Here is a 17,781-nt window from a genome sequence, read left to right as displayed (position 1 = left end):
CCATGTTCATCAGAATTGATTGTCGTATAGTCTTCTTGTTGCTGTGTATAATGATCTCCTGGTTCTGCTCATTTCACTTAGCATCAGTTCAGGTAGGCCTCTCCAATCCTCTCTAAAATCATGCTGCTGGTTATTTCTTACAGAACAATAGTATTCCTTAGCATTCATAAACCATAATTTATTCAGCAATTCTCCAATTGATGGGCATCTACTCAGTTTCCAGTTTCTTGCCACTACAAAGAGGGCTGCCACAAACATCTTTGTACATATGGATCCCTTTCCCTTTTTTAAGATGGGATATAAGCATAGCAGTAACACTGCTGAATCAAAGGGTATGCACAGTTTGAAAACTTTTTGAGCATAATTCCAAACTGCTTTCCAGAATGGTTGGATACGTTCACAGTTGCACCAACAATGTAGAGTGTCCCAGTTTTCCCACATCCTTTCCAACATTCATCATTGTCTTTTCCTGTCATTTTAGCCAATCTGACATGTGGATCATCACAAAATCTTGCTGTTTTTGTACATGTTTTCCTGATTCTACTCACTTCACTCAGCATCAGCTCAGTCTGTTCATCATTTCTTGTAACTACATTCATACACTATAACTCACTCGGCCATTTCCCAAATGATGGGCATCCATTCAATTTCCAATTTCTTGTTATCACAAAAAAGAGCTGCTACACAAACATTTTTGCTCATGTTAGTACTTTTATTTCTCTTTATGATATCTTTGGATATCTGGATCAAAGGGTATGCACAATTTTATAGCCCTTTGGGCATATATATTGCTTTCCAGAATGGCTAGATCAGTTCACAACTCCACAAACAATGCATTAGTGTCCCAGTTTTCTGACATCCTCTCCAACATTTATCATAATCTTTTCCTGTCACCTTAGCAATCTGATAGGTATAGGGTGATACCTCAGAGTTGTTTTAATTTGCATTTCTCTAATCAATAATGATTTAGAGCATTTTTTCATATGACTTACAGATGACTTTAACTTCTTCATCTGAAAACTGTCTTTTCATATCCTTTGGCTATTTATCAGTTGGGGAATGGCAAGTCACAATTTCTCAGTCTCCATTTTTTTCATCCATAAAATTGAGGGTTACTTTAAAAAAAATCAATAAAAATACCATTTAAAATATTTTCATTAATTATTTCATAATATTATGTCATAAAATATCAATCAATTAATAAACATTTATTAAATATCTACTATGTGTCATACTTTGAGGATAGTATTTAAAAGAAAAAGGGAAAAAAAAGACAGTGGCTGATCTCAAGGAATTTAAAATCTAACACAGGAAGATAAACACACAAAAGAATACTCAAAAGAGGGGAAAAGAGGAGGAAAGAATTGAGAAAAGGGGATAGATAGAAAGGGCATGATGAAGTCAAAAGCAATGTAGGTGGTGGAAAATCAGTAAAAGACTATACTAAGTCCCTTTCTGAAAAAGAGATCCTGCAGAGCCCATGGTTCTTACTCTAGTCAAAAGGTTCAAGGGGGCAAAGAGTGCTGAGGTGATATAATTGGCTGATCAAACCTTATGGAATAATATGATTTTGAAACTACTGTTTTCATCATGTATGATCAGTTTCTTTTTCTAGATGTTCACTAACCATTCCTTTTTTACAAGATGTTCTAGAATTTTGCTATAAATTTGATTTAACTTAGTTAACATTTATTAAAAGCATCATTGTTAATGGGCCATCATAGCTGTTGGAATTGAAATCAAGTTGATCACTTTTGCATACACATTCCAATTTCTACTTTTTTTCTGAAGATGATCACATTACTCCTTCAGGCTTGAAGTCAGGAAAACCTGAGTTCAAATATGAGTTTATATACTCCCTGGCTGTGTACCCCTGGGCAAGTCATTTAACCTGTTTTCCTTAATCCAGTGGAGAAGGAAATGGCAAATCCCTTAAGTATCTTTGCCAAGAAAACCCAATTAAGTCACCAAGAGTCAGATAGAACTGAACAATTGAACAACAATAGTGGTAATACTTTTCCCCATTTTTTCAAATATTTTGTCATTAGTTCAGAATCACATCTATCAGTTCTTTCAGTACCCTATAACTTTGTTCATTTGTATGTGGGCACACCATGGAGAACTACATGCTTAATGAGCCATATTATTCACTTGGTTGAAAAATGTCAAGCATAAGAACTTGCCTAGTACACCTCTAGTTTGTTAGTGACTTCCCTCTACCATTAGATATTTCAAATGATGTCTCAAAGAAATCTCTTAACTTTAACATATCCAAAATTGAACTCATTTTTTTCCTCAATCTGATGTCTCTTCCAAACTTCTCTATTGCTATTAAGATTACAACCATCCTTCTAGTCACCCAGATTTACAACCTCAGTATCATTCTTGGCTTCAAAATCCACATAATCGTCAAATCCTGTAATTTTATCTCCTTGGTATCTTGTACTCTCCTTTACATTCATACAAGCCCTCACTTACAACAGCTTTCTATTTATTTGGTTTCCCTGTCTCTACTTACCATTACCCCTTTATTCAATAAACTCCAATGGCTCCCAACTGCCTCAGAAATCAAACTCTTTTTTGACATTCAAAGCTCTTGACAACCTGGACTCTCTAAATTTCCAGTCTTCTTATACTTTATCCCTTCCCATATACTTTGCAATTTAATCATAATGGCCTACTTGGTATTCTCTAAAACAGAACACTTCATCTCCTATCTTTGTGCCATTGCACTGGCTGTTCACCTTTAAAATACTTCTGCCTCTTCAGGACTTCACTTAAATGATTCCTTTCTCCATGAAGCCTTTCCTGGTTTTCCCAGATTTTGTTGTTTCCTCTACAAACTGCCTTTTATTAATTTTACATAAATTCCTCACATATTTATTTGTATACATATTCTCTTCCCAATTAGAAAGTAAGTTCCTCGAGAGAGCAGGGATTATTTCAATTTTGTTTTTGTATCCCAAGCATTTAGAAAGTCAAGGAGCCCATCCAGTAGTAAATATTTACAAATGCTTGATTTAACAGCCAAATGAGATGTTTTCATTACTTTTGAGGTACCAGAGTCTTATCTTTTCCCCTGACATTATATAAAGGTAAGTACATTTACAAAGTCTTTGCTCCATCACAGAGTTTCTTCAGACATTCATGCATATGTACAGCTTTAACTCCATTCCATTATGAAACTTTATGACTTTATGCTTTATGATGATCATAGTACCAACTACAGACTGCCAGGTTTTCCCACTGTCTCATGAAGTATCTCTTTCCACTTCCTCTGTTCAGAAGGTTTTGCTTGCCTCAAGCTTGAACTTGCCTATTTGCATCTCCCATTCTAAATTACTTATAATTCTTCCCTCTGGGCCAATGAGAATAATTTTATTCCTTCACTTTGACAGCCCTTTAAAAAAGTTGAAGAGGGATGTCTTTTTTATTCCTTCTCTCCAAGTCCTCTCTTATTCAAACCAAAGATTCTAACAATTACAGTAAAATTTCCAATTATTCAGAATCCAAACACCAATAAGATAAGTCAGTGTCATTTTTTAAAGTATAAGAAGTATGCTCAATTCACAGATTAGAATACTGTGGTGTATATGTGAAACCAATGCTTCAGACATTTTTCTCCATTTCCCTTTTTAGGTTGCCATTTCAGTACTTCTAATTAATTAGATCAGTGAGACAGTCCTTATAATGCCTTCTTCTCTCCTGTAAAGACATTTTAATTAATGAAGACATTTATTATCTTCTGTCTTTTGTTTAAAAAGAAAGTAAAAAATAAAAATTAATTATCAGAATCAAAATAAACAGAAGGCAAAGAAAATATATGGAGATTTTCTCTCTATCTTACCTCCCCTACATTAGCTGAATCTTCTGGCTGGGTTTTATTACATTATGTGCTCATTTTCAGTCCTATTTTCTATCACTTTTCCAACACAAATTATTTTTCAATCAAATGAGACTTCTAAGTGTCCCCCAAAAGTCAAGATTCCATCTCTTCTTCTTTTTTTTTGGAAAGCTTTTTATTTTCAAAACATATGCACAGATAATTTTTCAACATTGACCCTTGCATAGCCTTATGTTCCAAATTTTCCCCTTCCTCGCTCAAGAAGGCAAGCAATCCAATATGTTATACATGTTGAAATATATGTTAAATCCAATATATGTAAACAAATTTATACAATTATCTTGAATCAGATCAAAAAGAAAATGAGTAAGAATACAAAATGCAAGCAAACAACAACAAAAAGAATGAGAATGTTATGTTGCAAAACACACTCAGTTACCACAATCCTCTCTTTGGACATAGAAAAGTCTCTTCATCACAAGATCATTGGAACTGGCCTCAACCATCTTCCTGTTGGAAAGAGTCACGTCCGTCAGAATTGATCGTTGTATAATATTGCTATTGCCATGTACAATGATTTCCTGGTTCTGCTCATTTCACTTAGCATCAGTTCATGTAAATCTTTCCAGGATTCTCTGAAATCATCCTGAAGATCATTTCTTATAGAACAATAACATTCCATAACATTCATATACCATAATTTATTCAGCCATTCTCCAACTGTCTATCTCTTGTTCTGAGGCACATAAATGCAAAGGCACCACTTCTTCATGAAGTCTCTGATTCTCTCATGTTGTTAATGCACCCTTTCCCCTCAAATTGCCTTGTTAACTATATTACTCTGTGTACATCATGCCCACTGTGTGGGGACTTCTTTCAGAAGGTGATCGGTAGTTTTTTGTTTGTTTGTTTGTTTGTTTGAATTTTTACTTTGTCCTCTTAAGATATATGGGCAGTTTTCCTATAATTTCTTGAAATATGATATCTAGGTTCTTTTTTTTTGATCATGGCTTTCAGGCAATCCTATAATTATGAAATTATCTCTCCTTGATCTGTTTTCCAGGCCAGTTTTTCTTGAGATAATTCATATTTTTTCCTATTTTTTTTTCAGTCTTTTGAATTTGTTTATTATTTCTTGATGTTTTGCGGAGTCATTAGCTTCCACCTGAACAATTCAAATTTTTAAGAAGATATTTTCTTCAGTGAAGTTTTGTACCTCTTACTGTCTGGTCAATTTTGGTTTTGATGCAGTGTGGGAAGAGGGAGAGATCTCCTCTGTTCAGAGAGGAAGGTCCAAATGTGAAAGAGTTTGAGAACCCCCAAATCAGTGGCAAAAAGGAAGTTTTATTTTTCACTAAGAAGCTCTCTCTTAGTAGACAAATCTCTTAATGAGGAGATGTGCAAAGAATGTGTTAACAGAAACCTATTTTATGAGCAAATCTTGGGGGCTGGGAGCAGTTTGAGCTGATTTTCAGACCTACATCTACCAAATGAATGAAATCACTTTGAAGGCTTTTCCCAGAATTTGGAATTTCCTGAATGGGGATCCGGCTGCCCACCCCACAATTCCCAGACTCTCTGGAGTTGGAGACCCCAATCTCCCTTCTTTTACAGATCAAAGGGGACACAGTTTCAGAGTGATTATTTTTACAGATTAAAGGGGACATAGTTTCTGAGTCCACCCCCCAGCCCACCCCCATATTTTTTTTTAGCAGTTACTTTCTTCAGTATTTTATGCCTCTTTTAGTAAAGCTCTTTCTATAATTTTCTTATAGAACTCTCATTTCTTTTTCCAAAATTTCCTTCCCTGTTCTTATTTGATTTCTAAAATCTTTAGGGGGAGAGTATTTTTTTCCCTACATCTTTTTCTTTGCCTCTTTTAGGAGTTCTAGTTGGACTTGTATCTAATTTGCTCCATTAAATCACAACCACTTTTCTCTGCCCTAGAAATGGGGAAAGGGTTTGTAAAGCTGCAGAGTGCCACCTGTTTCTGTCTCTAGTGCTAGTACAAAGGGTCCCTGGAAATCTCTTTTTGTTGTACTTTTTGTTGGCTTTTCTTCTCAAAATTTGTTTAGGTAGCCAGAAAGAGTATTGGTGTCACTCAACCATCTTGGCTGTTACAGGCTTCCCTTTATATCTGCTCTAAAATACATAAAATCCTTATGGTAAGGAACTGCCTTTTTTTTTTTTTTAAAACCCACTGTATCCCTACTGCCTTGCATATACTTGTTACCGGTTAATCATTTCAGTAGTATCCGACTTTTCATGAGCCCAATTGGGGTTTTCTCAAAAAATAAAATACTAAATTAGTTTATTATTTCCTCTTCTAGTTATTTTTTCCAAAAAAGGTAATTAAGACAAACAGGGTAAAGTGATTTGCCTAGGGTCATATAGCTAGTGTGTGTTTGAAGTTGGGTCTTCCTGACTCTAAGCCCAGTGCTCCATTCACTGCATCATTTACATGAGGGGAGGAGAACCTTTTTCTGCTAAAGGCCATTTGGATAATTTATAACAACATTTGTAGGCCACACAAAATGATCAATTTATAGAACTCAAGCACTGGGAGGTTGTTGTATCTGGTTTTCAGCTCATCATTTCTTGCTGTGGTCTTCTCGCCTTATACTGCCCCAGGACCAGACTTTCCCAATCCCTGACCTCTACAGTAAGATGAATAATGAATATTTGCTGAACTGAACTGATTATAACATGACAAGACCTTATTATTCTGTAAGTAAAAACAATATTAAACATATTCCATTACATTTTAGGTAGTCAACAAACATTTAAGAATTTACTTATTTGAGGCATTATTGCTTATTTTAACAGAAAAGAGGTCTTATGGAAACTTTCCAACAGTAAGACTAGTAATTAATTTTACACAGAATTGAACATATCATAAAAACAAAATTTTAAAAAGAAATTACTATCCCAAGCATTGGATTAAAATTATTAGTTGCCATCTATTTCTAAACATATAGGTTCATGATTTCTGAATATAACTAACAGGCATATGGAAACACTTGTGAAGTTCAAGTGAGGCTAAAAAATGATGAACCCAAATGCATTCATTAAATATATAAAGATAACAATATAAACAAACATGGAATAATCAAATAAAGAGTAAATATATAGCATTTTGATATTAGTATATATCTGCACAAAGTACATACTCCAAGAAATGTCATGGTAATTAAGTATTGAGAAAATAACTCCATGATCAACACTTTCTGCTTCAAAAAATTTAGCTAAAATTTGAACGATCAAAGTTTTACTCCAATCTATTTCATATTAAACATTCTGAACAAAATAGACTCTCTCTATATAACTTCTTTCACATAGTCTAAATCCCAATTACATCTCACTTACACTAATGCAGTAGCCTACTATTTGATCGCTTATCTCAACTCTTTTCCTACTCCAATCTTCACAAGATAACTAAATTAATTTTTCTAAAACATAGGTCTTACTTAACATGCCACTTTCTTATGCAATAAACTCCAACTGCTTCTTATCATTAGTGAGTTCAAATATAAAATTATGTTTGACATTTAAAGCATATCTACTTATTGATATTAACAGGTAGTTTTTGCATGAAATCAAAGCTATATATAGTCATAAAATAATCACTATTGATTAGAGAAATGAAAATTTTTATTTTTATATTTTTGGAGGTACTTAATGAGAGTTAATACACATTTCTTTATGAATCATGTTGGGAGAGAAAAATCAGAACAAAAGAAAAAAACCACAAAAGAAAAAAAAAAAACAAGGAAAAAAAACTGAACACAGCATGTGTTGATTTACATTCAGTCTCCATAGTTTTCTCTCTGGATGCAGGTGGCATTTTCCATCTAAAGTTTATTGGGGATTGTCTTGAACCACTGAACTGCTAAAAAGAACCAAGTCTTTCATAATTGATCATCACACAATCTTGCTGTTACTGTGTAAAATGTATTCCTGGTTCTGCTGATTAGCATCAGGCCTTTCTAAAATCACCTTGTTTATTATTTTTTACAGAACAAAAATATTTTATTATTTTCATATACTGTAACTTATTCACCTATTCCCTAATTAATGGCCATCTACTCATTTTCCAATTTTTTGCTACCATAAAAAAGAGCTGTTACAGGAAAGAATATAGATTATGGAAAATCTAGAAGTACAAAGTCAATCCTCATTTGACCTTTTAATAAGATGTTTGTAAAGAAAATAAAACTTTAAACCAAATCATTAAAAAAGATTCTACAATTCAAATCATTAGAGTCAAAGAGGAAAAGGACCTTAAAAATTATTCATTCCAACCCATTCATTTTCACTGGCTGTTCTCATATCTGGAATATTCTCTCCTCAACTGTACCTTCTGTCCCTGGCTTTCTTCAAATTCCAGATAAAATCCCATCATCTATGAAAAGTCCTTCCTATACTTTCTTAATGCTAGTGTTTCCCTCTATTAACTACTATTTATTATGTGAATATTTTGTTTGTACATAGTTGTTTGCATGCTGTTATCTTCATTAGATTATGAATACTTCAAGAGCAGGGACTGTCGACTGTCTTTGGCCTTTTTTGGTAGCCCCAGCTTCTGGGGAATTTAACAGGTACTTAATAAATGCTTAATGAGTTATTGAGAAAGTTATTGAGAAAATGAGTTATTGAGAGAAAGTTTAAATGACAAATATAGATATTGGTCATATAGGTAGTGATCACCAGGATCCAGCTGTTTCTATTTATAGTTAATTAAAAACACACTGAATGTTCTTTGCTTTTACATCAGTATCATCCATTAAAACAAAATGGTATTATAAATTGTGGGATATTTTGAAATGTTTATTCTCCTTGAAATCTATGCCATTTCTCCATCAGTACCACATATTTACTCTGAAAGGAGTGAAATGGGGTGAAAGGAAATTAAAGGAAATTCAATTCAAAGTAAGAAAAAAAGTAGCACTACAAGTAACTAACTTAGTTTTTGGTTTAGATCTTTTGTTGCAGAACTAGTAAAAATAATTGACTTACAAGTTACCAAAAAAATGGCACTAATCATTCATACATTCAAATAATTAACTCCTACATTCCTACTATTTATCTACTACATTTTATAGTCACAAACTATACTAAGAAGTACTAGGGACACAAAGAAAGGCAAAAGACAACCTGCTCCCAGGAAGCTCACAAGATATTGAAGAAGATTTTAACTATGTGCAAATAACTATGTATAAACAAGCTAAGTATACGATAAATTGGAAATGATCAACAGAGGAAAGGCATTAGAATGAAAAGAGGAAAAGGCTTCCTGTAAAAAGTAGTATTTTACCTAGAAACTTGAAAGAAGCCAAGGAAGGCAAGAAGCAGAACATTCCAGATATGGGATATCACAATGAAAATGGCCAATTAGGGGAAATGAAATAATATTGTCTGAGAAAGAGCTAAGGATTATTATCACTGGACTGCAGAGTAATATGGGAAGAGTTAAGGTGGGTGGAGATTGGGAAGAACAACACAAAGGCTTTGAATGCCAAACAGAAAATTTTATATTTGATTCTGGGAAGTGATAGGAAGCCAATGGGATTTATTGAGGAGGGAGAATTGACATGGCTATACCTGCCTCTAATTCAGGGACTCAGGACTGAGTTTAATAGTACCTTTGTATGTGTCTGGGTCTTCCTCTTGTCCTGGGGGTACCCAAGTTCTCCCAGGAAGTTCCGAATGCTCTGCATGTAATATTCTTCTCATCCCCAAATATCTGCAAATTTCCCATTCCATCTGAACTGGACAAATGTCTCTATCAGGATTCAGTCTAGTGCGTTTTCTAGATCTGTTTGGAGGAGTTTATGGAGGGGAGTTCACAACACTTGCTATCATTCTGCCATCTTGGCTCCACCCCTTAAATATTTCAGTCTACACAACAGAAAGGTAGTCACAATTTTTTCACCAAAACATATCTCTTTATTTTCTCTTTTGAGATCAGCAAAGATTGTTTTGGTTATGACTATTTCCTCTCCAGTACTGATCTCCCTTTTAACTATTACCCCCTTCACCTTGTCTATGTTTTGTCTGTGTTTGATATATTTCTTTATTAAGCTCTTTGTGTGTAAATTTTTATGTGTTCAACCATTTGTCTGATTTGCCTAATTTTTAATTAATCCAAATTAAACAGAAGCTACTGCTAATACATTTTAGTTAATAAAAAGGAAATATATTCAACAAAAAATGAACACAATTAAAAACAGTCTAATATATATTTATATTTAATAAATAAATATAATATATATATAATATAAAATATCATTTATATGTAAAATGGTGGTAACCATAGCACCTAATTCCCTGATTGTTATGAAGATCAAAAGAGAGAATATTTGTAAAGTGTTCATAATGCCAAGCACTTAGCAGGGACTATATAATGCTAACATTAGTATTATTTTTGTTGTTGTTTTATTAGGTCAGCTGCCAAATTGCTGTTTCTACCTCCATGACATTTCTCATATCCAGTTACTCACAAAATCTTTCTCTAGCTCAAGCCCTAATCATCTTTGGTTAGAAAGTCTCCTAATGGGCCTCCCTTGGCCTCAAGTAGGCAATCCACTTGACCAAGACCTGATGCCACTTCACCTTGCCCCCAATTCACTCTTCACAGAACTAATTTTCCTAAAGTACAAACTAGACCTGATTTTCCTAAGTACAAACTAGACCATATCACTCACCTATTCAATAAATTCCCAAAGATCCATACTGTCTTTGGAATCAAATATAAGTTTCTTTCCCCCTTCTAGTTCTCAGTGAGTTAGTGAAATAATAGCTTTGTTACTATTCTTCCTACAAGAATTTCACTTCTCCATGTTTCCACTGGCTTTCTCCATACCTGAAATGAACTTATCTCTACCTTTTAGAATCTCTTATTTATTTGAAAACTACTTAAAAACTCAAGTGCCACCTTCTTTTCCCCTTTAGTGTTTTATCCACACCAAATTTACCTAGTCTTTACTTTGTTAAATTTATGTCCATGTTTCCTCCAAGAGCAGGTAAGCTCCTGAAAGACAGGGACTTTCATTTTTTGTTTTGGTACTCTCTTCTTCCTCCCCCCCCCCCCCCCCCCCCAAGCAATTCAGTGTTTGGTACACAGAAGGCACTCAAATAAATTAAAATAAATTAATGTTGACTGATTTTAGTGAAAAGACAGACACAACAATATCCACAAGCTTCACATCAGAATGGCCATAATATACATAATCAAATTTCTATACAGTCTCTTCAAAGACACTAATATATATTTGTAAAGTATTATGCTGTTATACTCAAATCTATATAAACACTACCTTTTGTTGTTCAATTGTGTACAACTTTTCCTGTGGCTCATACTGTCCATGGGGTTTTCTTGACAAAGATATTGGAATGATTAACCATTTCTTCTCCAGTGGATTAAGGTAAAGAGAGATTAAGAGACATACCCCGAGTTGCACAGCTAGTAAATGAGGCTAGATTGGAACTCAGGTCTTCCTGACTCAGGCCAGCACTCTATCCACTAAGGTGCAGAGCTGCCTCTAGTGTAAAAACTAACTTATCTAGTTTCTTTTACTCAACTACAACAAAACCTTGCTAAGTAGAATATTTAGTGAATGGTATAGTATTTTCTGCTTAATTTGGATAAATCGGGAAACTTTCTAAAAAATGCACATAGCTTTTATGTCTTAGTAATAAGAATGAACATATTTTAATTTTTCCTTTGTAATGATGATGTAGTGGATGCAAAAAAGAAAAAAAGATACCAGAATGAATGTGTATCAACTTCAGAACATTCCCTAGAAAGTAGGAGTTTTTTGGGACTAAACTTTTCTGATAATTGGTATTTTCTTATTTTTATTCTTTCTCCTAAAAACTAATTGAAAAAAAAATTATGATCAAGAGATTTAGATTTTTTTGTTATACTTTGCAATTATTCAGATAAACACTAAAAATATAATAAAATCCTTCAGTGGAAAATTCAGACAAAGGAAAAAAAATCTTCATTTAAAAGAGATATAAGAGGGAGACAGAGAGAGCAAGACTGCGTGTGTCTGGGATTTCCTTTACTTGCTAACTTCATTTTAGAAAACTATTTAGGATGCTGAGAAGTTAACTTACAGGCTCAGTCTTTGTACCAAGCCCAAACTGCAAGTGTTCCACAACTTAAAAGAGTTGTCTGAGGCACTGAGAAGGTTAAGGGACTTGGCTAAAGTGCAACAGCCAATAAGCTTCAAAAGAAAGATTCGAACTCAAACATATCTGTACATATCCCATGTCAATTGAAGGAAGTCAAATGACAACTAGAAATATTGGCCTTTACAGTGAAGTTCATTTAGGGTGTTTCCTTTAACAAAAACAGGAACCTACTGCTTGACAAGACAGCTAGCTGATAATGCAAAACAGAGGGAAAGGGGCCCTCAGCATTCACTTTAATGCAAAACAGAGCAGGTGAAGTTGTGGTTAGGGACTCGGTCACTTCCAATTCTGAAATTCACTAATGTATGGTACTTAAAACACATTGCAAACGGAAATTTATTAGTGTCAAACCCTAAAGTCCAGAAACTGAAGAAAGCAAGACGGGGACACCGGTTTACCTTAGAGACAACCCTTTCTGGAGATAACTCCTTAGAGGAAACCAGTAACCCACTAAGGACCTTTAACTGAAAAACATAAGTGCATTCCAGGCGCTCGCTTGGACCACGTCCACTCCACATCCTCCCGTGCTATTTCCCTTCATTCCTTTCCCCTCTTTTACAGATCACCACACCCCCCTCATCCCAAAGAAAGAGGGAACCTTTCCGACGTGAGAGCTAGAAGCACAGAGGGTGAGCTCCGCAGGAGGTAAAAGAGGGGGGCTCGCGCCGGGGCGGGCACCCACTCCACCCCGAGGGTCAGGCCGGCAGAGCGCGAGAGAGGGCGGGGATCTGTCAGGTCCCGGGCCCCAGGAAGATGCCTTCCCGTTAACATCGGAGCAGAAAGCAGACGGCTCGGTCGTCGTCCCTCCCCGGGACCCGAGAACCGAAGACCGGAGGAAGGGGCTTGACAGGTGGAGTCAGTGGGGGCTCCGCCATGGGGTGGGGGAGGTCGAGAGACAGTGAGGGAAGGGAGCGAGGAAGACACGAGAGAGATTCGGGCCTTAAGCACCGCCGACGGGCAGGTCTCACCTCTAGGGTGGAGACAGTGCTGGTGAACAGGTCCTCCCCATCCTCCAGTTCTTCAAAGTCCGCTTGCTTCCCGTCCCCCAGCGGAGGAGGCTCTCTCTCCGCCGCCATCTTCGTCCATCCAACTGCGCGAGCTCAGCCTCACAGCCCCGTCACGTGAGCACACCTCCGCCAGCACTCCGGCTACCGGGTCCCCCGCCCCGCAGCCAGCCTCGTGACCAGTCCCTCTTTGGCTTCTCTCCCCGCCTCCCTGGACCTGCGCCGGCGTGCTGGGGCACCGCCACGCCCCCTCCCTCAGCCCCGCCCCTCGCCACTGACCCCTCCCCCTTTCTCATCCCTGTTGACTGAATGAAATGAGCGGGGTTTATGTGGGGAATGACTGAGTATGGGATTCATAGCAGATTCCTGGAAATCAAAGCTCATTCATCTTTTATTTGTCTTTTTTGGGAAGGGGAACCTTGAAGGAAATGAAGAAGCCTCAGAGTTTAGGAGGGAATGCGTTGCAGAGCCAGGGCAAAGGTAGAAAGGAAATGGGATGCTTTGGAAGAGAGGGCAGCATGGAAGCCCGTTTGGATAGGCAATAAGAATGCATGAAGGAGAGTAGTGAGGATGAAAAGCCTGACATGGAACCGCTGTGAAGCCCTTTAAATGGGAAGCTAGAGAGTTTCAATTTTATTCTCTTTTTTTTATTATTTTATTTTATTTTATTTTATTTTTTTCAATTTTATTCTCAAGAGCATAGGGAGCCACGGAAGATACTTAAGAAAGATAGTGACACTGTCAAACTGTGTTTGCTTCAGCCGCAAGTTGTTGCCTTATGTCATTTTGCTTTTTTCAACAGAATTTGAAAAAAAAAGATGTGTTCACTTATTGTTTTCACTTCTTCACCAATAATTTCTCAGTCCCCTACAATCTGACTAAAATCAAACTGGTGATCCCTTAATTGACAAATCTGATGGGCTTTCCTCATTTTTTAGTTTTCTAGATCTTATTACACCATCTGAGATTAACTATTCTCTCCTACTAAAAACTTTTGCCTGATTTCGTGGCTCTGTTTTCTTGAGTCTCCTTTCCTGGATCATCCATCGTCCAAAGCACACATTTTAACAATGGATTGCAGTCCAAAGATCTGTCTCTTTGATATCTTGTGTCCTATTGAAAGAGCTTCTTAATAGGTTTCTGCCTCAAGTCTCTCCCCTCTATTATGCACTCTTCTACACAATCATCTAAAGGGATTTTTCTAAAAGACAAATCTACCCAAGTCAATAAATTCCAAGGGCTACCCCTAGGATCACATATAAACTTCACTTCATTTAAATCTCTTCACAACCTGACTCTAACCTAACTTTATAACTTTAATGCACATTAATCCGTGTGAGAGGGCCAACAAAACTTTCACTGCCACAATGTGTTGGGTAATGTTCAATATATATGAGGGTGTATTTGCTAGTAGGATTTTTTTTTACAGCTGCAAATGCCAACCTACTTCTGCATGTAAAAGTTGATATATATTGCTTGTGAGAGAATATATATATATATATATAGGCAGCTATAATGACTTTTTTTTCTCTTTAGATTCCTTGAAAATTCTTTCTGTCCCAATCTAGGTCAACTTTCATGTGAAGATCGTGTATTTTAAGATCAGCACGAGACAGGAATTCAGGTTAGGGGAAAATCGTCAGTCTTTATTCTCAGTGAAGAAGGATCGGAGGTGGAAGAGAATCGGCGATAGCAATGTGTGCAGCTGAGTCAAGAAGCTAGCTCGACCAGCAGCCACACAACCAGCAGCCCAGGGTCTCGAACCCAGCCCAATCTCTCCCAGCTTGTCTTCCTCCCTCTCTCTCTGCCTCCACCCACCAAAATCGTCATTTCCTATACAACACATCAGGACTTGCACGGAGAGTGGGCAGGGACCATTCTTTATCCAATCATGTATATTAATAGAGTATAGCCCAATTACTATCTAGCCTCATGTACTTGGGACCTCAGTGCATCAGCTCAAACCTCAGCCCATTACACTTTCATATGTTGAATACAAGGAGAAAAGTTTTTTTTTTACTTTTGCCCTTTAAAAAAAAAATCAATTCAAGCAGCTTAGGCAAAAATCCAACTTTCACTAAATCCATATTTATAAATTTCAAAAGGTCTTTCTACCTAGGATAGGACACAGCCGTTAGTGAAAAAAGATTTGTGTGGTAGGAGCTTTATTGGTTTTGCATATCCGGGGCTGGTTCTTCTTAAAAGGAGAAGGAAGGCAGTCCTGCCTTTCTGACCACTTGAAGTATATAGACTCAGCCTATGGAAAGTCAGGACTGGCTCAGGTTTATTAAAATTCCCACTGCCATGAGAGTCACCATAACTTTGTGATTGGTATTTTAAAGTTGTTCAAATATCTGTAACAAGATTTAAGGGATTCCTAAATTGAGTCCCCTTAGATCAGAGGACAATGTTCTCTTGGGACTTGGACCTTGAGGGGCTCAGAGATTATAATCTTGAGTTACTATGCTTGGAAAAGGTGGGAGGATGTGTTGCCAAATATATGCTAGCAGTCAGGTTATTATTTTGACAAAGGAACCCCAATAGGTCTTTAAGGGTGCCCAATTCCAGGGGGCTCATCAGGTAAACTAAAGGAAAGTCCATTCTTGTTCAAGTGAAAAGTGACTAAAAACTCCTTCATATGGGTCACAGTTATGGTTAATCAGTGTGATTGTATTATGGGAATGGGTACGTATTATAACTTCTTGTTATATGTGTGTATGTATATGTGCTTATGGGAACTCAATGTCCATTATGTGAATAAGGTCAAATGGAACTTTTGGAACTGAGCCTCCTTTATGTAATATCAAAAAACATCAAGTCCTAGGAGGGTAAAAAACGATTTCCTCCTTAATTATTGAACAAAGACTTAATCTTAATTGTTCTGACCATTCCTAACATTGTTAATGTGGTAGATCAGGCAGCTCAGATACTGAATGAGGATACTGATCATATATATATATTTCTTGTGATTAAGACTGTAGGGTCTAGAATTCCCCAACCAAGGGAATTCTGAGTTTCCTTCCTGACTCCCAACCAATGAGCAAGCTAATTGCATCAAAGAAAGAGGCAGGGAGGTCCATTATGATTATATAAGTGATTTAATAGGCTACTTACATAGGAGCTATATGTGGGTGGCTGCCAGACAATTTATTGGATCTCTGATCCCACCATGTAATCTGGAGTAACAGCCAGACTATTGAGTGGATCCCCACAAAGACTCCCCAAAAGTCCCATGGTAATTTTAGAAATCTAACAAAGGGAGAAGCTGCAGTATCATTATGTGTGTCATTGTGGATTTGTATTATGCTTAGCAAGCAGTTTAATTTGGGCCTGGGTCCCAGGGCTTGAGCATCATGACAGCATCCTTGGGTGAGTGCCTAGACACCCAAGGTTATGTGGTAGACACAGTGAAGCTTATATTCTGGTCATGATGTGCTAGTTATGTCTTGCTATAACTTGCACTTGGTTACTAACTTGCACTTGGTTACTATATTCTTGTTATGGCTTTTGACCCAATAAAAAAGCTTTACAAAGCCATGTGCTGGTCAGTTTGAGTAAGCTCTCCAGTTACATACAAGTTAATTTTCTTGTCATTTGCTTGTAATAGTTTTTACTCCTCCCCTACTTTGGAATGGCTTTCACCTCAATAGTAAGACTTTCACCAATTGATATCCCATAAAGAGTAATCAAGAATAGTTTTCTTCCATTCATCAGAGTTTATCTTCACTGTCCTTCCCCAGCATCATTTGTGCTCTTCCCTCATTTTGCCACAGTCTTTTGAGCAGAGAAAGAGGTCCAACTTCCTAAGGCACTAATATCTACCATTACCTTAATGGCACATTATGTTGGTCAGACCAATGAAGGTCATAATAGCAGAAGTCTTGGACTGGATTGTGGCCCACATGTGGAACAAAGGGTAGGAGATCAACCTTAAGAAAATTGAGGGTCCAGATTATACATTTAAATTTGGAGGGACACAGTGGATGGAAAAAATTCAGATAGTTTTATAATCTGAAAAAAAACTATTTGATGCTGGTCAGCACAACCGATACTAAAACTTGGTACTAGTGTAAGGTCTAACATAGTAAGCAACAATATGAGTCCTAGCAGAGTTGGCAGTTATATAGAGCCCCAAAGAGTAAGAAACATGGAGAGTCTTGACAATTATAGTATAAGCCCCCAAAGAGTATACAACCTTAGCAAAATGTTCAGTGTTGTTACACTAGTAGTAAGTAGTGTTGCTGGTAGGGTTTATGGAAAATTGTAACTTTGATGAAGACATAGCACAACGTTTGTCCTTGTTAAACAACAGCTTTTGTCATCATGCCCCTGACTATTGGGATGGATGAACTACTTCCCAGAAGTGGTATCTATGATGAACTGGTGCCACCCCAATTGTGAGGAAAGGTTTTATTAGTCCGGGGTTTCTTGAATCTGGTCTCTAGCAAAGTTTACTCAATAAGCATGAACTCCTTTTAAAAATAAATGGGGGGTCAGCTAGGACTAGCACTAGCCCTGAAATCAGGAAGATCTGAGTTCAAATTAGGCCTCAGACAATTAATACTTCTTAGCTATGTGCCTCTGGGCAAGTCACTTAATCCCAATTGCCTTAGCAAAAAAAGAAAAAGAAAAAGAAATAAATAGTTGAGGTTATCTTTCTCTTGTTCTTCCTTATTCCTTCCTCTATGAAAAACCTGGATCTTAAGATCTCTGCCCTTTTGAAAGATTTTATGT

The 17,781-nt window shown here is 36.7% G+C and overlaps 1 protein-coding gene across 2 annotated transcripts in view; it reads right to left on the bottom strand.

Annotated features, from left to right (window-relative positions):
• The window catches only part of SNX2 (sorting nexin 2), a 56,015-nt gene extending 42,841 nt beyond the window's left edge, over positions 1 to 13,174 (bottom strand). The window contains exon 1 of one of the 2 annotated variants that reach the window (XM_031939044.1): positions 13,012 to 13,174. In XM_031939044.1, the coding sequence (XP_031794904.1) occupies positions 13,012 to 13,119 (108 nt within the window). In that variant the 5' untranslated portion in view covers positions 13,120 to 13,174. The remainder of the gene's footprint in view (positions 1 to 13,011) is intronic. The other variant, XM_003761257.4, reaches the window with a different exon arrangement.
• Between the last annotated feature and the right edge of the window lie 4,607 nt (positions 13,175 to 17,781).

Source organism: Sarcophilus harrisii, chromosome 1 (genome assembly GCF_902635505.1).
Source record: "Sarcophilus harrisii chromosome 1, mSarHar1.11, whole genome shotgun sequence".
Lineage (NCBI taxonomy): Eukaryota > Metazoa > Chordata > Mammalia > Dasyuromorphia > Dasyuridae > Sarcophilus > Sarcophilus harrisii.
This window is presented reverse-complemented; position numbering and strand designations above follow the sequence as displayed.